This window comes from Lampetra planeri, chromosome 2, assembly GCF_965212315.1.
Source record: "Lampetra planeri chromosome 2, kcLamPlan1.2.h2, whole genome shotgun sequence".
In the NCBI taxonomy this organism is placed as follows: Eukaryota; Metazoa; Chordata; class Hyperoartia; order Petromyzontiformes; family Petromyzontidae; genus Lampetra; species Lampetra planeri.
In genome coordinates this window covers 30,100,257-30,119,913 of record NC_136108.1, presented here as the reverse complement: position 1 = coordinate 30,119,913, position 19,657 = coordinate 30,100,257, and the positions used below count along the sequence as shown (strand labels likewise).

General features: G+C 45.7%; 1 protein-coding gene across 2 annotated transcripts; it reads left to right on the top strand.

The window, feature by feature from the left end:
• Positions 1-137: 137 nt before the first annotated feature.
• On the top strand, positions 138-19,122 carry DRC1 (dynein regulatory complex subunit 1). Of its 2 annotated transcripts, none has more exons than XM_078612424.1 (17): positions 138-1,343; positions 2,015-2,102; positions 3,009-3,121; positions 3,803-4,067; positions 4,872-5,009; positions 6,186-6,272; positions 7,436-7,558; positions 8,563-8,702; positions 9,328-9,462; positions 9,991-10,229; positions 10,548-10,678; positions 12,053-12,142; positions 13,547-13,654; positions 14,052-14,326; positions 15,286-15,435; positions 16,045-16,147; positions 18,227-19,122. In XM_078612424.1, exons 1-17 carry the CDS (start codon positions 1,219-1,221, stop codon positions 18,284-18,286), a joined length of 2,370 nt encoding a protein of 789 aa, XP_078468550.1. In that variant the 5' UTR covers positions 138-1,218; the 3' UTR covers positions 18,287-19,122. The 2 variants fall into 2 exon arrangements, with proteins under 2 accessions (XP_078468550.1, XP_078468542.1); XM_078612416.1 differs by having other exon boundaries at positions 139-1,343; positions 10,545-10,678.
• The last annotated feature ends 535 nt before the right edge of the window (positions 19,123-19,657 follow it).

Genomic DNA, 19,657 nt, shown 5'->3' with positions numbered 1-19,657 from the left:
GGACACTTCACGTGGCCTCAAAGTGCACCTAGCCTAGGTTTTTTCGGTAAAGTCACGTAGGTAAAAATAAATAATAAATAATAAAAATTATAATAGAAATACGATTTTTTCTATTATTATTTTTATAATATAAATAAAATTATTATTTCTATTATTTTTATTTTTTATTTTTACCTACGTGACTTTACCTAAAAAACCTAAGAGTATGAATCCTTGCAGTCACGAAAGCTTCAAATCTAGAATGCACCTAGCCTGGCACAGACGCCGCGGTTGACGTCAACGTCACTTTAGTGGCGAATGGTGCCTGCTGGTATTGGTTCGATCTTCGGAAGGGAATCTGAACTCTTTGGTTCTTTCGCTAAAGTCACGTAGGTATAAGAAATAAAATAAATAAAATAAGTTATTTATTTTATTTTTCTACCTACGTGACTTTATCAAAAGAACCAAAGAGTTATGGATTCCTGCAGTCACGAAAGCCTCAAATCAAGAGGCAATCTGAAGTTTGAGAAGCACCGTCCGCGGGTTTTGTTTTTCACTCCGCACGGAAGGGAATTCCAATGCCGTAAGATAAACTTCCAGAAACGACAGCGTGAATTCCCTGGGGAGGAGGGGAAGGCGTTCTTTATTGTTTGTAAATGACGTGGGGCAGCAGTGTGTTCAGAAGCGACAATGCCAACGTTGACTGCACGCCACGAGAGGACTTCAGGAGAAAGAGAGTCCATGTAAGTTTTGCTATTCCTCCATTGAAGGAGCGCGCACGACACGGGTGCCCCCATAGTTTTGGTTGCATGGCACACAAAAAACCACGTGAAAAAGAGCTTTATAGCTCATCAGATTCCTCCAGCAGAGAAAAATAAAAATTCCCGCGCGCAACGAAACGGCTCCAACTCTTCTGAGAATCGTTAACTCGCGTCCTGATTGGTCAGGGTATTGGAAAGGGCGTGACTTTCCCCTGCAACGGCCCCTAGCAACGCCCCTCCCTAACAACGCCCCCTAGCAACGCCCCTCCCTAACAACGCCCCCTAACAACGCCCCTCCCTAACAACGCCCCCTAGCAACGCCCCTTGACTACAGCATCCCAAACCCAACTGCTTTGAAACCTCTCTTCACACGACCGATTGATGGCGCGGTGGATTTAAAAACAAAGTTGGTGGTTTCTAAATTGCCTTTGAATCAAATTTGTTTCGGTGGTGGTGAGGGTGGGGGGTGGGCGAGAAAATGAGCGCGGAGGAGGCCGACGAGGAGGTGAAGGCGGCACCTCCGTCTGTGGAGTCGAGCGATCAGACGGAGCGAATCGAGGCGCGGAGACTGAGAGTGGCGGCGAGGGTGGAGGCGTTGAAGAGGTGAGATGTTGACATCAACATGGACATCATCGTCCACATCATCGTGAACAATTCTGCGGAATGAAACGATAATAACGGGTGCGTTAAACGCTCGTGCGCGTGACGATTTAAATGTGTTTGGCTGTGTCGGGTGGTGGAGGGTCGTAACGACACAACATTGGCCATCTTTACGTGGGCCGGCCTAACAGTACATTTCGAAGCATAATAACACAAAGTGTAAAATTATCAGGGAAATTAATCAGGTCTAGTAAAAGAGCCCATGTAAGCTTCAATGTTTTTTGCACTAATTCCTGTTTTTCTTCATTAATCTACTTTGTCTCATGGTATTGCTTTTCTAATTTTGTGACCCAGATTACGCTTGCAAATGAGACTCATCCTGTTCTCCTGAGTCCGCACCTGTTTAAACAAATCAACTTGAAACTGGTCAAATGAAGTATCTTACTATGCTCTTTGGTTCTTTCGGTAAAGTCACGTAGGTATAAAATAAAATAAATTATCACGAAAAATTCAAATCTATCTTACTATGATCATCAACACGATCAATATTAATATCAGCACAATACGCTGTGCCCAATCGTGACTCAATCACCATCGTCGTCATCATGGACATCTAACACGAACTCTTTTCCTCCCACACAAATGTCTGCTTTCACACAAACCTGTGGACACAGGGCGATTCTGGGTGAGACATCCAGCCTATCACTCGATGCCCTCACCCAGGGTGGCCAAGCCCAGCGCCGTGAGGAGGAGAGCCGTCAGGTGAGGCCCAGGACATGGACCCCCACACAGCCATTGAATAACAGCAGTCATATATAACAAATAATTTGTTATTGCCGGGATCAGCAATTGCTAATGTACTAGGTAATATAATTATAGGTACCTCAAGCACACACAAGACACATACAAGGTACACACGCACAAGCAGGCACACAAGGCATGCACAAGCGATATACACACAAGACACACGAGACAACCATACAAGGTAAGCACACACACAAGACACACATAAGGCATGCAAAGACAAAGATCCCTCATATAGCCTGAACAGACTGTTAGTGCTGTTAGCGAGTAGAACCGATGAAGGCTGACACGGCACAGGAGGGGGTGAGTGGCCGGCACCACACCCGGCCGCCTTTGGCTCCGCAGTGGCGATGTTTACACACCGCACCAGATACTCATTTGAGGCTTAGTAGAGCTAGGGGAGGCTCAGGACTGGTTCAGATAATCGTCACTGGTGTTGACCGTGAGCGGGAATCGAACCCGGACCGCCGGGTTCGTAGCACAGCGTGCTAATCACTACACGACTGCTCTCCATAAGTTATTCATAGGGGATGGTTCTAGTAATTATTTTAATCACAGAAAAAGTTAACTTTTATTCATCCGAATTCATGAGTACTAATAATTTATAATATCTATTGTAAGTTTGATTGTTTGTTTTTGTGAGGTGACGTGGTTTTTCTGCCTCGCTGGATTTTTCTGACTTACTGGGCACCTTGAGATATACTGTCCTGCATGGGAGGCATGGTATGTTATATAAGTAATGATGGCGAGTAAAATTTTTTTAAATCACCATTTCTTCAAGATGGTCCGGAAGCAGCTTGTGATAGCGAACGAGTTAATGTGTCTCCTTGCTAAAGTGAGCTCATCTGGCTGTTGCTGGCACAGAGGCTGGACAAGCTTCTGGAAGACGGCACGGAGCTGGTGAGTAATGTACGCGTGGCGGGGGATGCCAGAGAGGTACAGAGGCGCGCGCACAACGAGGAAGCGCGAAGGCTGAGGTAAGCGAGAGGTTGTCATCATTGTCATTCTTATGTCATTTGCAGCCCATGCCTATGGTGTCATCGGCGTTCACCATAAATATTGTCATCCGAATTATCACAACCATTGTCACCACGATCACCATGGTGATCGTGACATCATTATCATGGTCGTGACATCATTATCATGGTCATAACCTTCATAGTCGTTCTCAGCATCGTGACGATCATCATCATCACGCATAATCATAATCATGTTGCAACCATCAACAGGGCATTAGCAGCACTGTGCAGCGTACACAAGAGGCATCAGCAGTAACACTGCTAGCGAGCAGTGCATCACATTCAGTTGAATAATGCTGCATATGTCATTGGAACCCACATTTGTGATATTTAAATTAAGAAACTTTTAACATTATGGGGTGAGACCATCATAATTATACATTTCAGAACTTAGTTTTAGTCAAATGTGACTGGTATCCTGTGGCTCAACTTTTTGAACTCAGCCTTCAATGGTGCAGTGTGCGAACATCATTACTAGAGAATGAGCCAAACATTCTAATTAGGACTTGGCTACTTCTTTAAGCACTATTTTTACCTCCTGGACTGTGAAGGAACAAACTAACGAATCAACAAAATAGGTGAATGAATCATTTCCTCGTGCTATTGACACATCTCCAAATCTCTGCCGTTGCCGCTCAGGCTGGAGAAGTTAGAGTCGGAAGCCCGTGAAAGCCTCGAGAAATTCGAACGCATCGCCAGCGGTTGGCACGCGCCGCTCGGCGGCTTGAGGGACTTCAGCGGAAAGACCAGGGTGACCGCCGATGGGGCCGTCAACGCTGCCACCAACGAGACCAAGCGGGCCCTCCCTGTGCCTCAGGCGCTGCGAGATGCCCTGCATGCACAGCAGAAGCTGTGCGCTGCTCTCATCGAAGACAAGAACAAGCTCATCACTGAACTCGAGCAGGTGCCCTGTGAATGTGATAGGACACCAACGAGTGGAAAGCAAGAACAATCATTAAATGGAAAGCAGGGTTAAGTGTCATGGTTGGGCTAGTGTTAAGGATGGGGTAGGCGTAGGGATATAGATAATGGCTGGTTGGATAGTTTGAGAGTTATGGATAGGATGAGTGTTCGATTGGCTAGTGTGGTTAAGGTTTGCACTCATGCTTGGCTGCCTTGCTTGTTGGAGTTAGGAGTGATTCTTATGTGCTTAACTTGTGATTAGAGTAGGGCTCATTACTTGGTTGGATACTGTGGATAGGATTACAGAAATAATAGACATTTATTTTCAGAAGTCGCTTGAAGGAAATGGAGTAGCCAGAGAAAATAATTGCATACAAGAAAATCACATTCAAACACCATTGTACAAAGTAGATCAGCATCATACTTGCTTTTTTCGATTTAAAGCTTTCGTGACTGCAGGGATTCATCTTCTTGGTTCTTTCGGTAAAGTCACGTAGAAGGGAAGTAATAAAATAAAAAATAAAAAAATTGTTTTATTATGTTTTATTTTTATTATTTTATTACTTCCCTTCTACGTGACTTTACCGAAAGAACCAAGAAGATCATACTTGCTGTACTGCCTTCTGCCAGTATCATCTCACTGCCCGTGCAATAATCCCACATACATGGGGAACTCGGCGCAGTCCACCAACGCCACCCCCTGGAGCTCTGGATTACAGGCAATTTCTCACTGCAAATGCGAGACTTGGTTATGTTCGCATGCATGCGTGCTTGTTAATTTATGTATGTGTGTGTGTGTGCTCAGGAGCTCAAGACACACGATGAACAGTTTGTTCGAGACCTTAAGCGACAGGCGACCGACATAGAACTTCTCACGGAGCGGATGGAGGAGCAGGCACGCAGCATCGCCCAGACATGCCGTGAAGAGATGACGAGCCTGGAGGTAGCGCTTGGCGTGAAGGAATATTGCCCTGTATACAGAAGTCTTGGGTTCGATCCCAACCCTGACGCCTGTATAATTGGAATTTACATGTTCTCCGCGTGGTCATGTGGATTTTTCTCTAGCTCATCCGGCTTTTCCCTCCACAATTAGAAACATGTGTTTAGATTATTTGGCTGCGATAAATTTTCACGTGAGAAGGCCGCACCTTCGATTAGCACGGTTAGCTACGTATGGTTAGAAAGAAGTTCAACATACGTACACAATGCTCCTAATATAACAGTAGTAATTGTCATCGCTTTGTCAATCCACTACTGGAGGAAGATCTTCCCATGCCATGCTGGTAATTGGGGGTTGTTTGATCAAACTTATCCATGCTGGTTATTGTGGATTTGTGAAGGATGATCCTAGCACTGGTTCAGGTATCACTTGCTTTTCATTTTAGCCATGGCTGGGAATTTTTTGTGCAGTCCAATAACCACTGCACCAACCACGCCACTGCCAGTATAAATAATAAAGCTGAATTTTAGAACTCATTTTCAGGAGGGGTTTTTCTACAATGGAATGTTTGGCCATTGAATGAATGAGTGTTTGGCACATGAGCGGAAACCAAAGTACCCGGATAAATTCTAGATTTGAATTTCGATTTAAAGCTTTCGTGACTGCAGGGATTCATCTTGGTTCTTTCGGTAAAGTCACGTAGAAGGGAAGTAATAAAATAATAAAAATAAAACATAATAAAATAATTCTCACGACGTTTCGGCCACAACGCAAGCAGCCGTCCTCAGGTGAAACGTCGTGAGAATTATTTTATTATGTTTTATTTTTATTATTTTATTACTTCCCTTCTACGTGATCTAGATTTGAAGTTATAAAACCCACCACACTTATGAGGGAATGATGCTCAGAGCTCTACACAGATAGATACATTGCTGTGCTGCCATTTTCTGGCCACCATTAAAACCCAAACCTTAATGCCTAATATGCCCAGGCAGTCTCCCATCCAAGCACCTACCAAGCTCAAACCTGCTTACCTTCTGAGGTCTGATGAGATTGGTCATAGACAAAATTACGCAATTGGGAGGTACCATGGCATATTTAGCAATTTGCCATAATGACGCCTTGGATTTTTAATACGAATGTATTTTTTCTGTATTACTTCTATGCCTATCCTTGCAGAAAGAGTTTGAAGCAGAGAGGCGTGAGCTGCTGGAGAAAAACCGCAAGGAGTGGGAGCAAGCGACACACACCAGGCGAGACAGGGAGGTGAGTTTTCACACACACACACAACACCACACTATATGGCCAGCCCAACAGCCCTGCCCTTACCCTAACCCTAAGTGTAGCCCTTAACCCAAGGACTAATTCTCAAATATATGGTTCACTAAACTTTACTTCAACTTTCAACCTAACATAATCCTAAACTTAAATATGACCCTGGTAGTAGGTGCCCTTGCGTGGAACAAGGTGGATGCCAGGGGGGGCGAGTGATTCTATATAGCTTCATAATTAAGAAATTTGCAAGTGATTTATAATACTTTTAAAAAAATTGGACCGCGATGCCGGAACACATGGAATAATGTCACGAGGTCTTTAGCTTCCACTGCGAAGCGGACAACACGTATCTTTTTACAGTTGTAGTGAGTTCAATTGAGTCGCAGACGCACTTCTTGGAGGCACCACATTTATTAAAACCAACACACGGGGCACTTACTACCCCTTAACACATTAACAACCTATGGTGGTGGAACATCAGGCTAATACTGGAGTTAGCTACACCGGACTGGACCCTGGCCTGGGTCCCGGTCCACGTGTTGGTGACTCTTGTAGGACCTAGAATGTAGAACGTAGATTCTTCCAGATGAACAACAGCAGTCGGTCCCTCTCGGGGACCCGGCTTTTATCCTCTGTGGCAGGGCTGGCTCCGCCCTTAGCCACGACCACCTTCTAGAATCCTCTAACAGGTGCTCGACCCTGACACGTGACCACCCCTAGCCCCTACCTGGGACCCCTGTGTCGACTTTACCGGTCACGTGTCATTCGGGGTCAACCAGAGTGCCATGGCCCTTAGTAACCCCATTCCCATGGCCGGCACTCTCACACCCTATCCTGTAGGGGTCGGCACTGCACGCAGAGCGTGGTGCCACTCAGCACTGTCGGACAGCGCTCACCGAGCCCCTCTAGGGCCGGTAGTGCACCCATATATACGTGGTGCCCGCAATGGCAATACATCGAATGCCGTGCCTGTCTAGAGCTGGCATTACACAGTGACATCCGCGATGTCACTAAACAGTTAATACACCTGCAGCATGAGTCAGGGCGGCCACTGGGACTGAACCGTGACGCTTTGCAACAAGCGGCGAGCGTGCTACCGACGGGCCACGTCACCTTCCAAGTCTGAGCCTGGCCGTGGCTGTTTGTGACCACAGGAGCAGCAGCTGGAGGGGCGACTGCGTCGAGCTGAGGATCAAGAGCAGCAGCTTCAGGACTTGCGGCGGCAGGGGGTGGAGGAGACCAACGAGATCAAGGAAAAGCTGGAGGGCGACGTGCAGGTGATCATTCATCAGTCAGCCAATTCATGAGTTCGTCCAACAGCTCATTCATTAATTAGTTAAATGGCATTAGTAATGATATGATTGGTGTATTGTAAATGCTGATGGTGTTGTTGACGGTGTTAACGCCAATGGAGATTATATTGATGACCATCAAAAAATTTGGGATGTGTTTTCATGGATGTTGATGGTGGTGGTGGTGATGTTGTCATTGTTAACTGTGATGATGATCATGTCAATAACGTAGAATGATGATATTATAACATGCTCATGATGATTTTTTAAATGATAAGTTCTAGTAGTACCATAGAGAATGAGTTACCTCTCACTGAGCGGATGGACGACTGGGGGCATCTAACCAAAGGGTTTGGTTTCTGGATTGTAGAGAGTATGGAGGGGAGTAGAGTGAAATGAGACAGGAGAGGTAAAGTAATGCATGGAGGGGAATGCCATGAGGGTAGAGGTGAGAGAGTATAGAGGGGAGTGGAGTGAGATGGAGAGGGGAGAGGTAGGCAGGGGCGAGTTCATATAGAATCTTGACGTTGGTGAGTGTGATCTTGAAAGTGATTCGAGATTGTATTGTCAGCATTAGGGTGATGTGGTCTCATTTATGGGTGCTAGTTTGGCAGCGGCATCTTAGATCATCTGGAGTTTAGAGATGAGGAATATGGGGGGGCCATGGAGGAGAGGTGTGGAAGCCGAGTCAGGATATGATGAAGGCATGAGTGAGAGTCGAAGCTGCAGCTGGTGAAACAAATGAGAAATGCAGGAGATGTTGCACAGATGGAAATATGAGGTTCTGCAAAGTTGAGTTATAATGTTACACAATTATGACATTGAACATTTATGATGATCTTGTTAATATAAAATGACGATGGTAATATAATAAAGTTACAATAATCATGTCAATAAAAATAATGGTGATTATTGAAAATGATCATGTTGATATTGTAAAACGAGGATCCATATTTGCTTGGTCTCGACGATGTTGGCTGACACTCCAGGCCCTGCAGCAGCAGCTGCAGCAGATGAAGGCTACATACCAACTCAACCAGGAGAAGCTTGAGTACAACTTCCATGTGCTGAAAAAACGTGATGAAGAGAATGCCTTGGCCAAGGCTCTGCAAAAACGCCGGCTCACAAGGTAGCACCACACTTGTGTGTGTGTGTGCATGTGAATATTGCACCTACCCTCCTGGAGCTGGGTGGCTAAAATGCAGCAAGTTGGCAAAGCAGGGGACACAGATGGTGCATCTGCCAGTCGTTTCAGTCAGTCAACCCATGGAACCTGGAACTGTCGCATGACCTCCAGTTAGCGAGCCTTCGACACTTTACGTGGCCTCGGAGTGCACCGAGCATGATTCACTCCCAGAAGGCTGTGTGGCTGATGAGTTGCATAAACATACTTTTTTAATGTGGTGAAACAAATATGGAAGATGAGGTATTAATTATTTACTTACAATGAAGTAGGGTTCAGACATGTTGAATTAGTTTTTTCATCAATTTTACTTAGAAGTAGCTTTAGCCCTCGCCGGCCAATTCTAATGAGAAAACAAATGCACTTTTCCTGGAATTTTTTTATTCAGCTGTGAGGTGTGCCAAATGCCTGTTTTAAAAAGAATAAGCGTGTTCTAGTACTCAGTCGTAAAATTGTGTTCATCATGACTATCTTGACTTAATTGTTTGGCCACACCAAAAGCATCACGATATTTTTGTGAATATAAATATTTAGAGATTGTTAATACTGCACTTGAACGTGGGCCCTACAGGCAGCAGGATTTGTTAACCTCCTTGAAGGCCCGTCACGCCAAGATGGAGCGGCAGTACAAGGACGAGAACTTGTCTTTGGCGAGCGACTTCACGCGGATGTCCGAGGAGCAGCAACAGGTGCATAGCCTCACCAGGTGAGAGGTCGGCACACGCGGGAGAGTCACTCCCACTGAGACCTTCATTTCAGCCGCAGCTGTCCAGGGGCTGAGTTTCTGAAAGTATTTAGGTTGTGGTGTGATAATGGGATTGACGGAAAGTAAATAGCTGTTGGGGGGGGGAAGTTCACATTAAAGTCTGTGATACATACCCTCATATACGTATGTTTAACTTTTTTTGCACCGTACGTATCCAACCGTGCTAATTGGAGGTGCGGGTGAAGGACAACAAACTAAATACAAAAAGCAGTTCAAAATAAATGAGTTTCAATCTATGTTTGAAAGTGGATAGCTCCAGTGGCTTCCTAATATCGGAAGGAAAAGCGTTCCAGACGGCCACAGAAGCACATATGAAAGTGCGCGATGCAGTGACCGTCTTTGTTTGATGGTTAGCCAAAAGCCACTGCGAGGTAGACCAGAGTTTGCGTGATGATTTATACTCCTTGACATTAGCCTTATCAATCACCGTTCATCTCCCACCCTCTGCCCTTCCCGTATGCGACGCAGTCACTTTGGCGGTGTGGACGCGCGCCGTTTCCGTGGCGTGTGGCTCATGGCGGAGGAGGAGGCACGCCGCCTCGCTCGCCGGGCCCTTGACGCCGACCGCGCCATCACCGAGCAGCAGCTGGGCCTGGACTGGGAGGCCCCCCCTGACTCCGAGGCCCTCCTGGTTGGGCCCAGCCGTCTCGCCACGAGCAGCCACCGGACGGCCGCAGAGCTCACCAAGAGCGTCCTCACCACGCCCGGTGAGTAGCTGCAGGGGGACACACTGCTGTCCGTTGTAGCGGTAGTAGGGATTAGCAGTGTGATGATGATTTAATCCTAAGTGTACGCTAGGCAAACTATATCTGTTGAACTCTTAAACCATAACACTGTGTGTGATTCCCAGAGAGATTAATAATGTGACGCCTCCATAATTACTATCAACTCTCGTTCTATTATAGAAAATGTTACGGCTTTTATTTGTAAATCCCTCAACTAGCTCCTAGCCACGTGCTGTTATGCATAAGTGCTGTTTTGTTGTAATTTGGAGTGTGGAGTTGGCACTGTGTCTGTTGAAGGAGGGCTGAAACAAGAGGATGAGGAGGAGGAGGAAAAGGTTAGAGAGGCAAACACATCGAAGGAAGGGAGGGAATCTCCAGCACTTACCCCTGCAACGTTGAAACGAATCCTAGAGCTGCTCAGCGATGAATCGGTAAGTGTCCATGACTTTTGTAATCAACAGTAATGCTTTGTGCTTGTCTAGAAGGTTGAGCCACAAGTGAGTCTTGGTGTGTGTATGTGTGGTAGAGCAGTGACATAGTGGGTAGCACACTGTACACTGAATGCTACGACCTGAGTTTAATTCGCGGCCATACACAACATCAGCGGAAAGTGGTGTCCTAACCTGCTTGGCCTTCTCTAGGTCTAGTCAGCCCTAAATGAGTACCTGTTGTAATTTGTACACATCAGCACGGGGGAGACAAAAATAGCATTGTGGTTCTTGCCACACCACCCCTTTGTGTGCTGTGCCAAACTTAACAGGTGCTTGTTAACAGCACTTACTCCAAGAGCCTGTTTGGCTATTAAGGGATCTTTGACTTCTGCTAACTAAGTTCCTCTCACCTGACAAAAACATTGGTGACATCACCACCACTTTGCTGTAATTTTGTGTGCAAAGGAATAAGTATAAAGATTTGCATATATAAGATGCTTATTTGCATCAGCAACTCAAAACGTCTTCCATTACATCTCATCGCAACCATTACAATGCCCTCCTGGAATCTCGTCAAGGGGACCCCCAATCGCAGCTGTCACTGCGGGTACAAGGTGAACGTAGCAGCGGCATTGGAATATTAATTAGCCTTCCAGTAGGGGGAAATTACTGCGATGTGGTGATTCCCAGTTACATAATTTCCAAGTATTTTTTTCAGATTTTATGAATATTGGCAAGGGGGGCCTGGGTGCGATTCCCGACTCGGGTGCCTTTTCTGTGTGGAGTTTGTATATTCTCCCTCTGTTCTGCATGTTTTCTCTCCGGGTTCTCTGGTTTCCTCCCATAACAACAACAACAAAACATAATGTAACTGGTATTAGCCAAACATCTCAATGCTGAAATATTACCAACTGAGATTACACTGTTAAAACGTGGCTGGACCCTCATGAATAACATTCTTGAGATTCAGTGATACTTGTCTAGGTAAACAAGTGTGAATAAATAAATACGTGAATAAAAAACTAAACTAAACTATTCTTTACTTTACCAGGTAAGGCACACTGAGCTATATAGCTCTTTTTCAGAAGTGACTTGGCCACAAACGATAGCTCAATGAAGTGGCTTATCACGTGTAAATTTATAACAGCCAAATACTCTAAACACATGTTGTTTATAAATGTGGAGGGGAAAAACTGGAGGACTCGGATAAAAATTAACGTGTCCACGGTGAGAGAGAACATGCAAACTCCAAATATACAGGTGTCAGGGTTGGGATCGAACCCACGATCTGTTTACCAGGCGAGGTAGTTAACATCTCGCCACCGCAGTGCGTACATTATAAATGTAATGTCCAGCACTGCCATTCTCCCCCAGGGTTTCTTGGTGGAGCAGAAGCTGCTGAAGCTGCTGGAGCCTCTACCCCGTGACGAGCGCTCCCTTCTGACGCTGCACACCGTCCTCACCGTGAGTCCCATCGTGAACCGCCCACCCCCGCGATCTCCAATGCAACACAAGCGCTCCTGCCCTCCCACCGCCTCACGTGAATAAGAACTCACGCTTTCGTTAACAACACTACTGTGTTCTCAAAAGAAAAGAAATATATAGCAGGTGACGTTTCGGCCAATGGGTCTTATTCATGGCACGTAGATCATAATCGAGTGAATACGAGTCACTTCCAAAGTGCCTCGTGCTGAAATGAGCGCCGGGTGGTGGTAGGTTTGTCACAATTTATCTAATAAAAGTGATTGTTATGCTCATGTTACATGCATTAAATAATGCATGTAAGTATCCATTAGACTCTACACACGTGATAATTGTGGTTTTGGGGTGATGATTAAATAAAAAAAATTAATACGTTTTTATTTCTATAATATATTTTAGCTGCAGGTATTATGCTAACCAATTTTACGTAACATTTTTGAATGTAAAATCATCTATTACTACACGTACAACTTTGTGCATGTATCATCAGCATTAAAAGCGATTTTGACAAATCTTTACTTAATTACCTGCATTTTATATATACAGCTTATAGTATAATACATTCATAATATACATGGTATACAGTCTATTGTATGGGGCTGGTTCAGGTATTCTCTTCAACCTGTAGTTGTTTCCAGCCCGTGTGTGTTTTCCGGTTGTGTGATGGGTTTTTTCGTCATTGACAGGAAATGTAATTTTTTTTTTGCCTTGAGGCAAGTACTTTGGGCATCCCCATAATGTAAATGTACAGTATGTTATCTCCATATATTGGGCTCCCAGCGGCATAGAGCGGCAGTGAACGTTGATGACTGTACTGTACGAATGAGTCCTAATGAGAACAAAACTAGTCTTTAGTTGCTTCTTTGTTTCACTGCTTCCTCTTGAGAGCAATAAACAAGCTCACCTGTTCCCATTTTGTGGTTTAGACAAGGCTGGGAGTACTGTAAGTGCAATGTGGTGGTCACATGAGCATGCATGCAAGGCATGATGGGAGTAATTCCTTCCTCCTGTTTGTGATTTATAACAGGGTCCTGGGGCAGCAAAGCAAACTGTACACATCATGAAACCCATCGCTCTATCATAAACACCCAAGATAAAACCTCTTTTATTTTCAGCTTAAATATCTAAATTCTGCATGAGACTTATTAAGACTCAGTAAACATACCAGTGCCAAAATACATATTAACCACTTTGCTTTTATAATCACTCTTTTGAACTAGTGGTGGTCATACGGAGAGACTGACCATGTCAAAGTGGAATTTTCAACACTAGCTCAGTAGTTGCCAGCGGACGTGAGCGCCACCCCTCACTTGAGCATGAAGGCACTCTTTGACTTCTTTGACTTTTTAATCTTTTGAATGGCGCTTGCCTGTGCCTTGTCTCCAGGCTCTGGGTTTGGAGACGGAGGAGGACGTGAAGAAGCTCGCGGAATTCTTCCTGGCATTCGGAAAGGAGCGGAAGGCGGAACGTGCGCAGCTCTGGGCTGCCGTGAAGGTAGTGCTCGTCCATAGTGCTGGGGGTGTGTTCCCGATTGTAGGATAAATCCGCAACGTGCGGAAATTGAGCCTAAATAAAAAGTTTGGATTGATCTGAAAGTATGACATTGCGGAAATTGACATCATTTTTATTACGCAACTTTCGTGGCTTTTCCTGCCAAAATCGGTGTCACGTGACACCGAGCGACGTCACTTTTATTAGCACGAAGAAACATGAAAATTATTACATAATATGCATTTTCCAACATTATGAAAAAAAAATCCAAAATTGTCCTAAAAATCGGAAATGTGAAATGTAAAAATATAAAATTCATCCCGAATCCATCCATACATTTACATACATACAAGGTAAAGATCATATTCACAAGCTGCTGCGATGGTGTCAACTTGTGCAGGGAAGTGAGAGGGCTGCCTCTTTGAAGAAGGAGAATGGAGAGGCTGGAGCTGCCAAAGTTGAGGAGGTAGGTGGAGGGAGAGAGAGAAAGGAGGAGAGAGATGGAGAGCAGGTGAGCGAGCGAGCGGAGGAGGAGAGAGATGCAGACGGGAGGAATGGAGGGGAGACAGAAGGAGGAGAGCAGCCCTTGGCGCCCACAAGCGATGATCTCATCGACCCCGACGATGTCCTGTTTGCTCTGAAGCTGTTCATGAAGGAGCATCGCAAGCCCAACAGGTGTGCACGCTCATTCATCCGACTTCATACTCATGATTTAAGTTCAACTCATCAATAATACAACACGATACCATATGTAATTATATACCGTATATTGCCAGCACATCTTATGACACTGTAGAGAAACAATGGGCATACTTATATGATAGAGAGTAGGCAGAGGAGAAAAGGAAGGTCTCTTTGATTCACCGCTGCTTGTTGGGATCGCTACATTTTCAACTATTTTTGAACCGGTGCCATAAACGATAATACAGCGACAAATTCAGCTCAGCTCTCGTGGCTTAGACAAGGCTGAGAACTCTGTACGTGCAATGTTGTGGTCATGTGACATTACGAGACGTGTTGCGTTGCACTTGTTTTTCTCGCATTTCACGTCAGAATTCTCTTGAAAAGGAGATGTGTTGTCTCGGTGACCTCCAACGTCATTTTATTAATTAAACGTTCTGCATACCCAACTATCCTACTTACCTAGCTGCCTGTCAAAACAAACCTACCTTCATATCTACTTACCCACAGTGGTGGCTCGTCATTAGGGGCTGGTAAGGAGGCAGGCCACACCAGGTGATAAAAGAAATTTGTCAAAAGCACGTAACAATACGTATTTGATGCTAGCCCCTGCCAAACAAGTGTGATTGATCACTCAAGTTTGCTGCTGTTGGGCCTACCCCTATCTTTCTTTCACTTTATACGTTTTCATCTCAGCAATAAAGAGGTCCAGGGAGCCTGGGCCTGATTTGCAAAGCCAATCATATTGCATCGTAAAAAATAACAAACAAATTTGTGCAGTTTTTACTTTGAAAATCTGTAGGCAAGGTAAAAGGGTTTAAACATTGTCAGCAACCAGCTTAAATCAGTGGGGTCGGCAACTCTGCTTCTGAGATAACTGCAACGAGGCTTCTACTTTGCACTAAAACTCCCACTTATCGCGCTGCCATGGGACGGGGCTACGTGGGCGGCAGGAGCGGGTTTGACCGAGCGCTGCTGGAGGCCGGGCTTGGTGAGCGCGACGAGGAGCGGGATCAGGAGTATTGGCACCAGCTCGCCGGGATCATCCCCGACGAGCGCCTCACAGTGTGGGACGCGCTGCTGCAAGGCCTCGACAAGTACCAGTGAGTGTGTGTGTGTGCGCATGCGTGTGCATGCCTTGTGCTGGCCACCCACCCTCATGCGTACCGTGCTGACCTTTAGAGGTGCTCGCTAACAGCACTTGCCCCAACAGTCTGTTAAGGCTACACGGGGAATCTTTGTCTTTGCATGCCTTGTGTGTGTCTTCTCTGTGTGTGTGCGCATGCCTTGTGTGGTTGTCTAGTGTGTGTCTTGTGTGTATGTGTTGATTGTGCATGCCTTGTGTGTGTGCCTGCATTGTGCGTGTGTACCTTGTGTGTCTTGTGTGTACGTGAGGTACCTATAATTATTAGATCACCCTGTACATTAGCAATTGCTGATCCAGCCGATCACAAATTCTCCACATGGGCCATAATGTACACGTACATCCCATTTTTCAATCCACTACTGAATGAGGGCCCCCCACACTGGTCAGTGCGGGTTGGTGAAGGTAGGGGAAGCACAGGACAACGATGGATTTTGCTGCACTGATTATGCTGCCCACATGCATGGTGGTTGCCCTTCCAAGTACTGTTTATATCTCAACTCTGCTCGGCTTCTGAAGTGGCTACAAACAAGACTACACCTCTTTGTCTACACCGTGTGGAGTGCAGCACGGTGCTGAGTGCCCGAGAGGGCCTCGTCGGTGAGACCGAAGCGCTCAGGCGGCAGAACGCCGAGCTGCATTTGCTGCTGCAGCAGTACATGCATACGCGGGTAAGACGTACACAACGCACGCAGCACATGCTGAGATCCACAACACACCACATACACATCATGCCACACACACCACAATAACAGCTGCCATATTCCACTAAGCGATGGTAACATCATCACAGAGCTTGTGCCAGGCTAGGCGTACTTTGAGGCCACGTAAAGTGCCGAAGGCTCGCTGATAGGAGGTTACAGGACAGACCCAGGTACCATGGGTTGACTGACTGAGATGACACATGCTATATACAGTAATCCCTCGCCACTTCGCGGTTCAAGTTTCGCGGCCTCAGTGCATCGCGGATTTTTCGAACTGATTTAAAGGCCTCATTATACCTGTGCAGTAACACCATAATCATCATCATTCATCATCACATTCATCGAACTGCACAGGTCTGTCATCGTCGTCATTGTCATCGTCATTGTCATCGTCGTCGTCGTCATTACTGGAGTCAAGTCTCAAGATACTACTGTCATTGGTGAGTGTAGAACACCATAATACGTATCGTATGAGAGAGAGAGTGAGTGTATAATATTAAGGTTTTATAATTAAATAGATTTAAGTAAAATATATATATAAAGTGTAAATATACATTTAAACATTCTGGTACCCACACACACATATACGGAAATTCCTAGGGGGCCAATCCTACTTCGCGGATTTTCACCTATCGCGAGGGGTTCCGGTCCCCATTAACCGTGATAAACGAGGGATCACTGTACACCACTTACTGATATATACACCATGCCACACACCGCATCACACACAAGCCATAAGCTGATATACACACCACACCAAAAATGTGTAGTGACATCGCGGATGTCACTGTGTGGTGCCGGTCCTAGAGAGGCACGGCGTGCGATGCACTTACATCGCGGACATCACGTGTGTAGCGACATCGTGGATGTCACTGGGTAATGCCGGCTCTAGCGAGGCACGGCGTGCGATGTATTGCCATCGCGGACACCCCGTACATGTGAGTGTAGTACCAGCCCCAGAGGGGGCTTGGTGAGCGATGGGTCATAGCGCTGAGTGGCACCACGCGTAGCGTGCAGTGCTGACTCCTACAGGAGGGAGTGTGGGAGTGTCAACCATGGGATGAGGTTACCCCAGGCCATGGCACTCTGGTTGACCCTGGAAGGCACGTGACAAGTAAGATCTACACAGGGGCCCCAAGTGGGGAGCTAGGGGTGGTCACGTGTCAGGCGAGATTCTGCTAGAGGATTCGAGAAGGTGGTCGTGGCCAAGGGCGGGGCCAGCCACGACCCATGAGCATATAAGCCGGGTCCCCTGAGGGACCGGGGTTGAGTGTTGCTGTTGTCATCCTAAAGATCTACGTTCTACGTCCGAGAGGAGTCACCAACACGTGGACCTGGACCCAAGCTGGGGTCCGATCCGTTGTAGCTACTCCCAGTGTAACTCGTGTAGTTAGCCTGGTGGTCCACCATCATAGGGTGTTATCTGGTAAAGGGGCAAGTTACCCCTTTGTGTTAAGTGTGTTGGTATTAATACATGTCTTGCCTCCAAAGAGTACGTCTGCGACTCAGTTGAACCCACTACACATGCAACATTCTAGGTTTTAGGCAGTATGGCAACAAAAGCAAAATAAACTAAAAAATAATAACTAGATGTCACAATTAATGATTAAAATGTTAAATAATTATCAAGGACAATGACATTAATAGCTCTGCACTTCACTATTATAATCATAATTAAGATAGAATGTTCAAGCATATGTTAGTCCACTGCTGGATGAAGGTTGTGCCAGTCATGGGGGTTATTTGAGCATACTCAACCATGTGCCAGGCGATGTGGGTTGTTGAAGGGAGGAGGCCATAATTAGTTCAGATATTACTTGCTACTACTATTAGCTATAGGTAGGAAATGGACTCAGGTGAACGGGTTCATAATGCAGTGTGCCAACTGCTGTGCCAGTACCATGAATCCAATACACTGACCCTAACCCTCACTTTTTATTTCTCCTGAGTTTCTACACTCCCCTTCTGCATATCTCTTTCTGCCACATCCACAAATCTCCCTGCACTGCCCCCCATGCCCCACTGACTCCACGCTTTCCTGTGCAGGTAAACCCCGAGATGAAAGAGCCCTCTTCTAAATCCTTCGAATGGGCTGTCCTGCCGTGATCTCCGAACGAGGCCGGGGGTCAAACGAGAATCAAGTGAAGATCACCCGTGAGGAGGTGCTGGAGGGACAAAAGGTCACAGCCACTGCTCCAATTACTTGGAGTGCGAGAAGAAGTGGAGATCACCGTGAGGAGGCGAGAAGGCTTCAGAGGGACAAAGGGTCAGAATTACTGCCCCCGATACTTGGAGTGTGAGCGTATATTTTATAATTTCTGATAATTTCCATGGGCAATTGCCAAAGCGCTCTTGCTAAGGTGGACCTCAAAGACCATGAAATGTCATCACTCACAAGTGACAACCGAAATCTGAATTTTATACATTTTCCTAGAAAATAAATTAATAACGCAGCCTGTGCAACTACATTCACCTATATGCCCCTTATAAAGAAGGACATTAATATGAAATTGAATAAGTAGATGTCAATCGTATGGTTAAATAAAGGACAACAATTGAAGAAGCTGTTCAATGAATAAGAATTATTGGCTGGTGAAGCCTGCATTACCACTGTGAGTGTTCACAGGTGAAACATGCCAGGCCGAGACAGCTGGGGTCAGAAGCTTGACACTTTAACTTTTCTAGTGCTCACTAGCTTGTTCAATATAGAGCACCTATGTATTTACTTCCAGTGACTACTATAAAATGATAATGTGCCAAGGAGAATGATGCTTGATTTTATTTTGTCAGGAGAGTGGGAGCAAGGGGAAAACCAGAGCAATGGCTCTAACTCCAAGAATTGTGGGTTTCAGATATTGTCGTTCTCACATTCACCTGAAAGCATTTTACTTTCCCGCATTTTTATTTTGCTTTTTAGTTATTAAAATACATTTTCCGAATCACTTATTTTTCCACATTCGTATTAATTTGCAGTTGCAAAGTATCAAGCGTCTGATCATTACAATATAATGTACAGCCCTTTGTCAATCCACTGCTGAATGTAGGATCCCCTAAGTTGCGTCAATCGTGGGGGCTATATGACCATACTTCACCACACTAGTCAGTGCGAGTTGGCAAAAACGGGGTCTGTCTGGTGAGGTTATACCAGCGAGGTTTTTAATTATTTCACTTGGCCCCAAAGTGCACCCAGCCTGGCACATAAGTGTCATGGTAACTGACACTTCATGGCGAATGGCAGGTATTGTTGTTGTTGCACAACTTGGGTTTTTGAGACGGACACAAAGCAAGCCGTTCCAACATCGGGACAAGGCCAGATGAATAGTACTCTCACTGCAGAACAGGGGGAGAACATACAAACTCCTCTCATTCTCACCATTGTTTGTGTGTAGTCAACTGTGTGTTCACCTGCATGTGTACACTCACGTGTGTATGCACCTGCGATCGTTGAACAGTGTTCACGTCTGTGCATTGACCTGT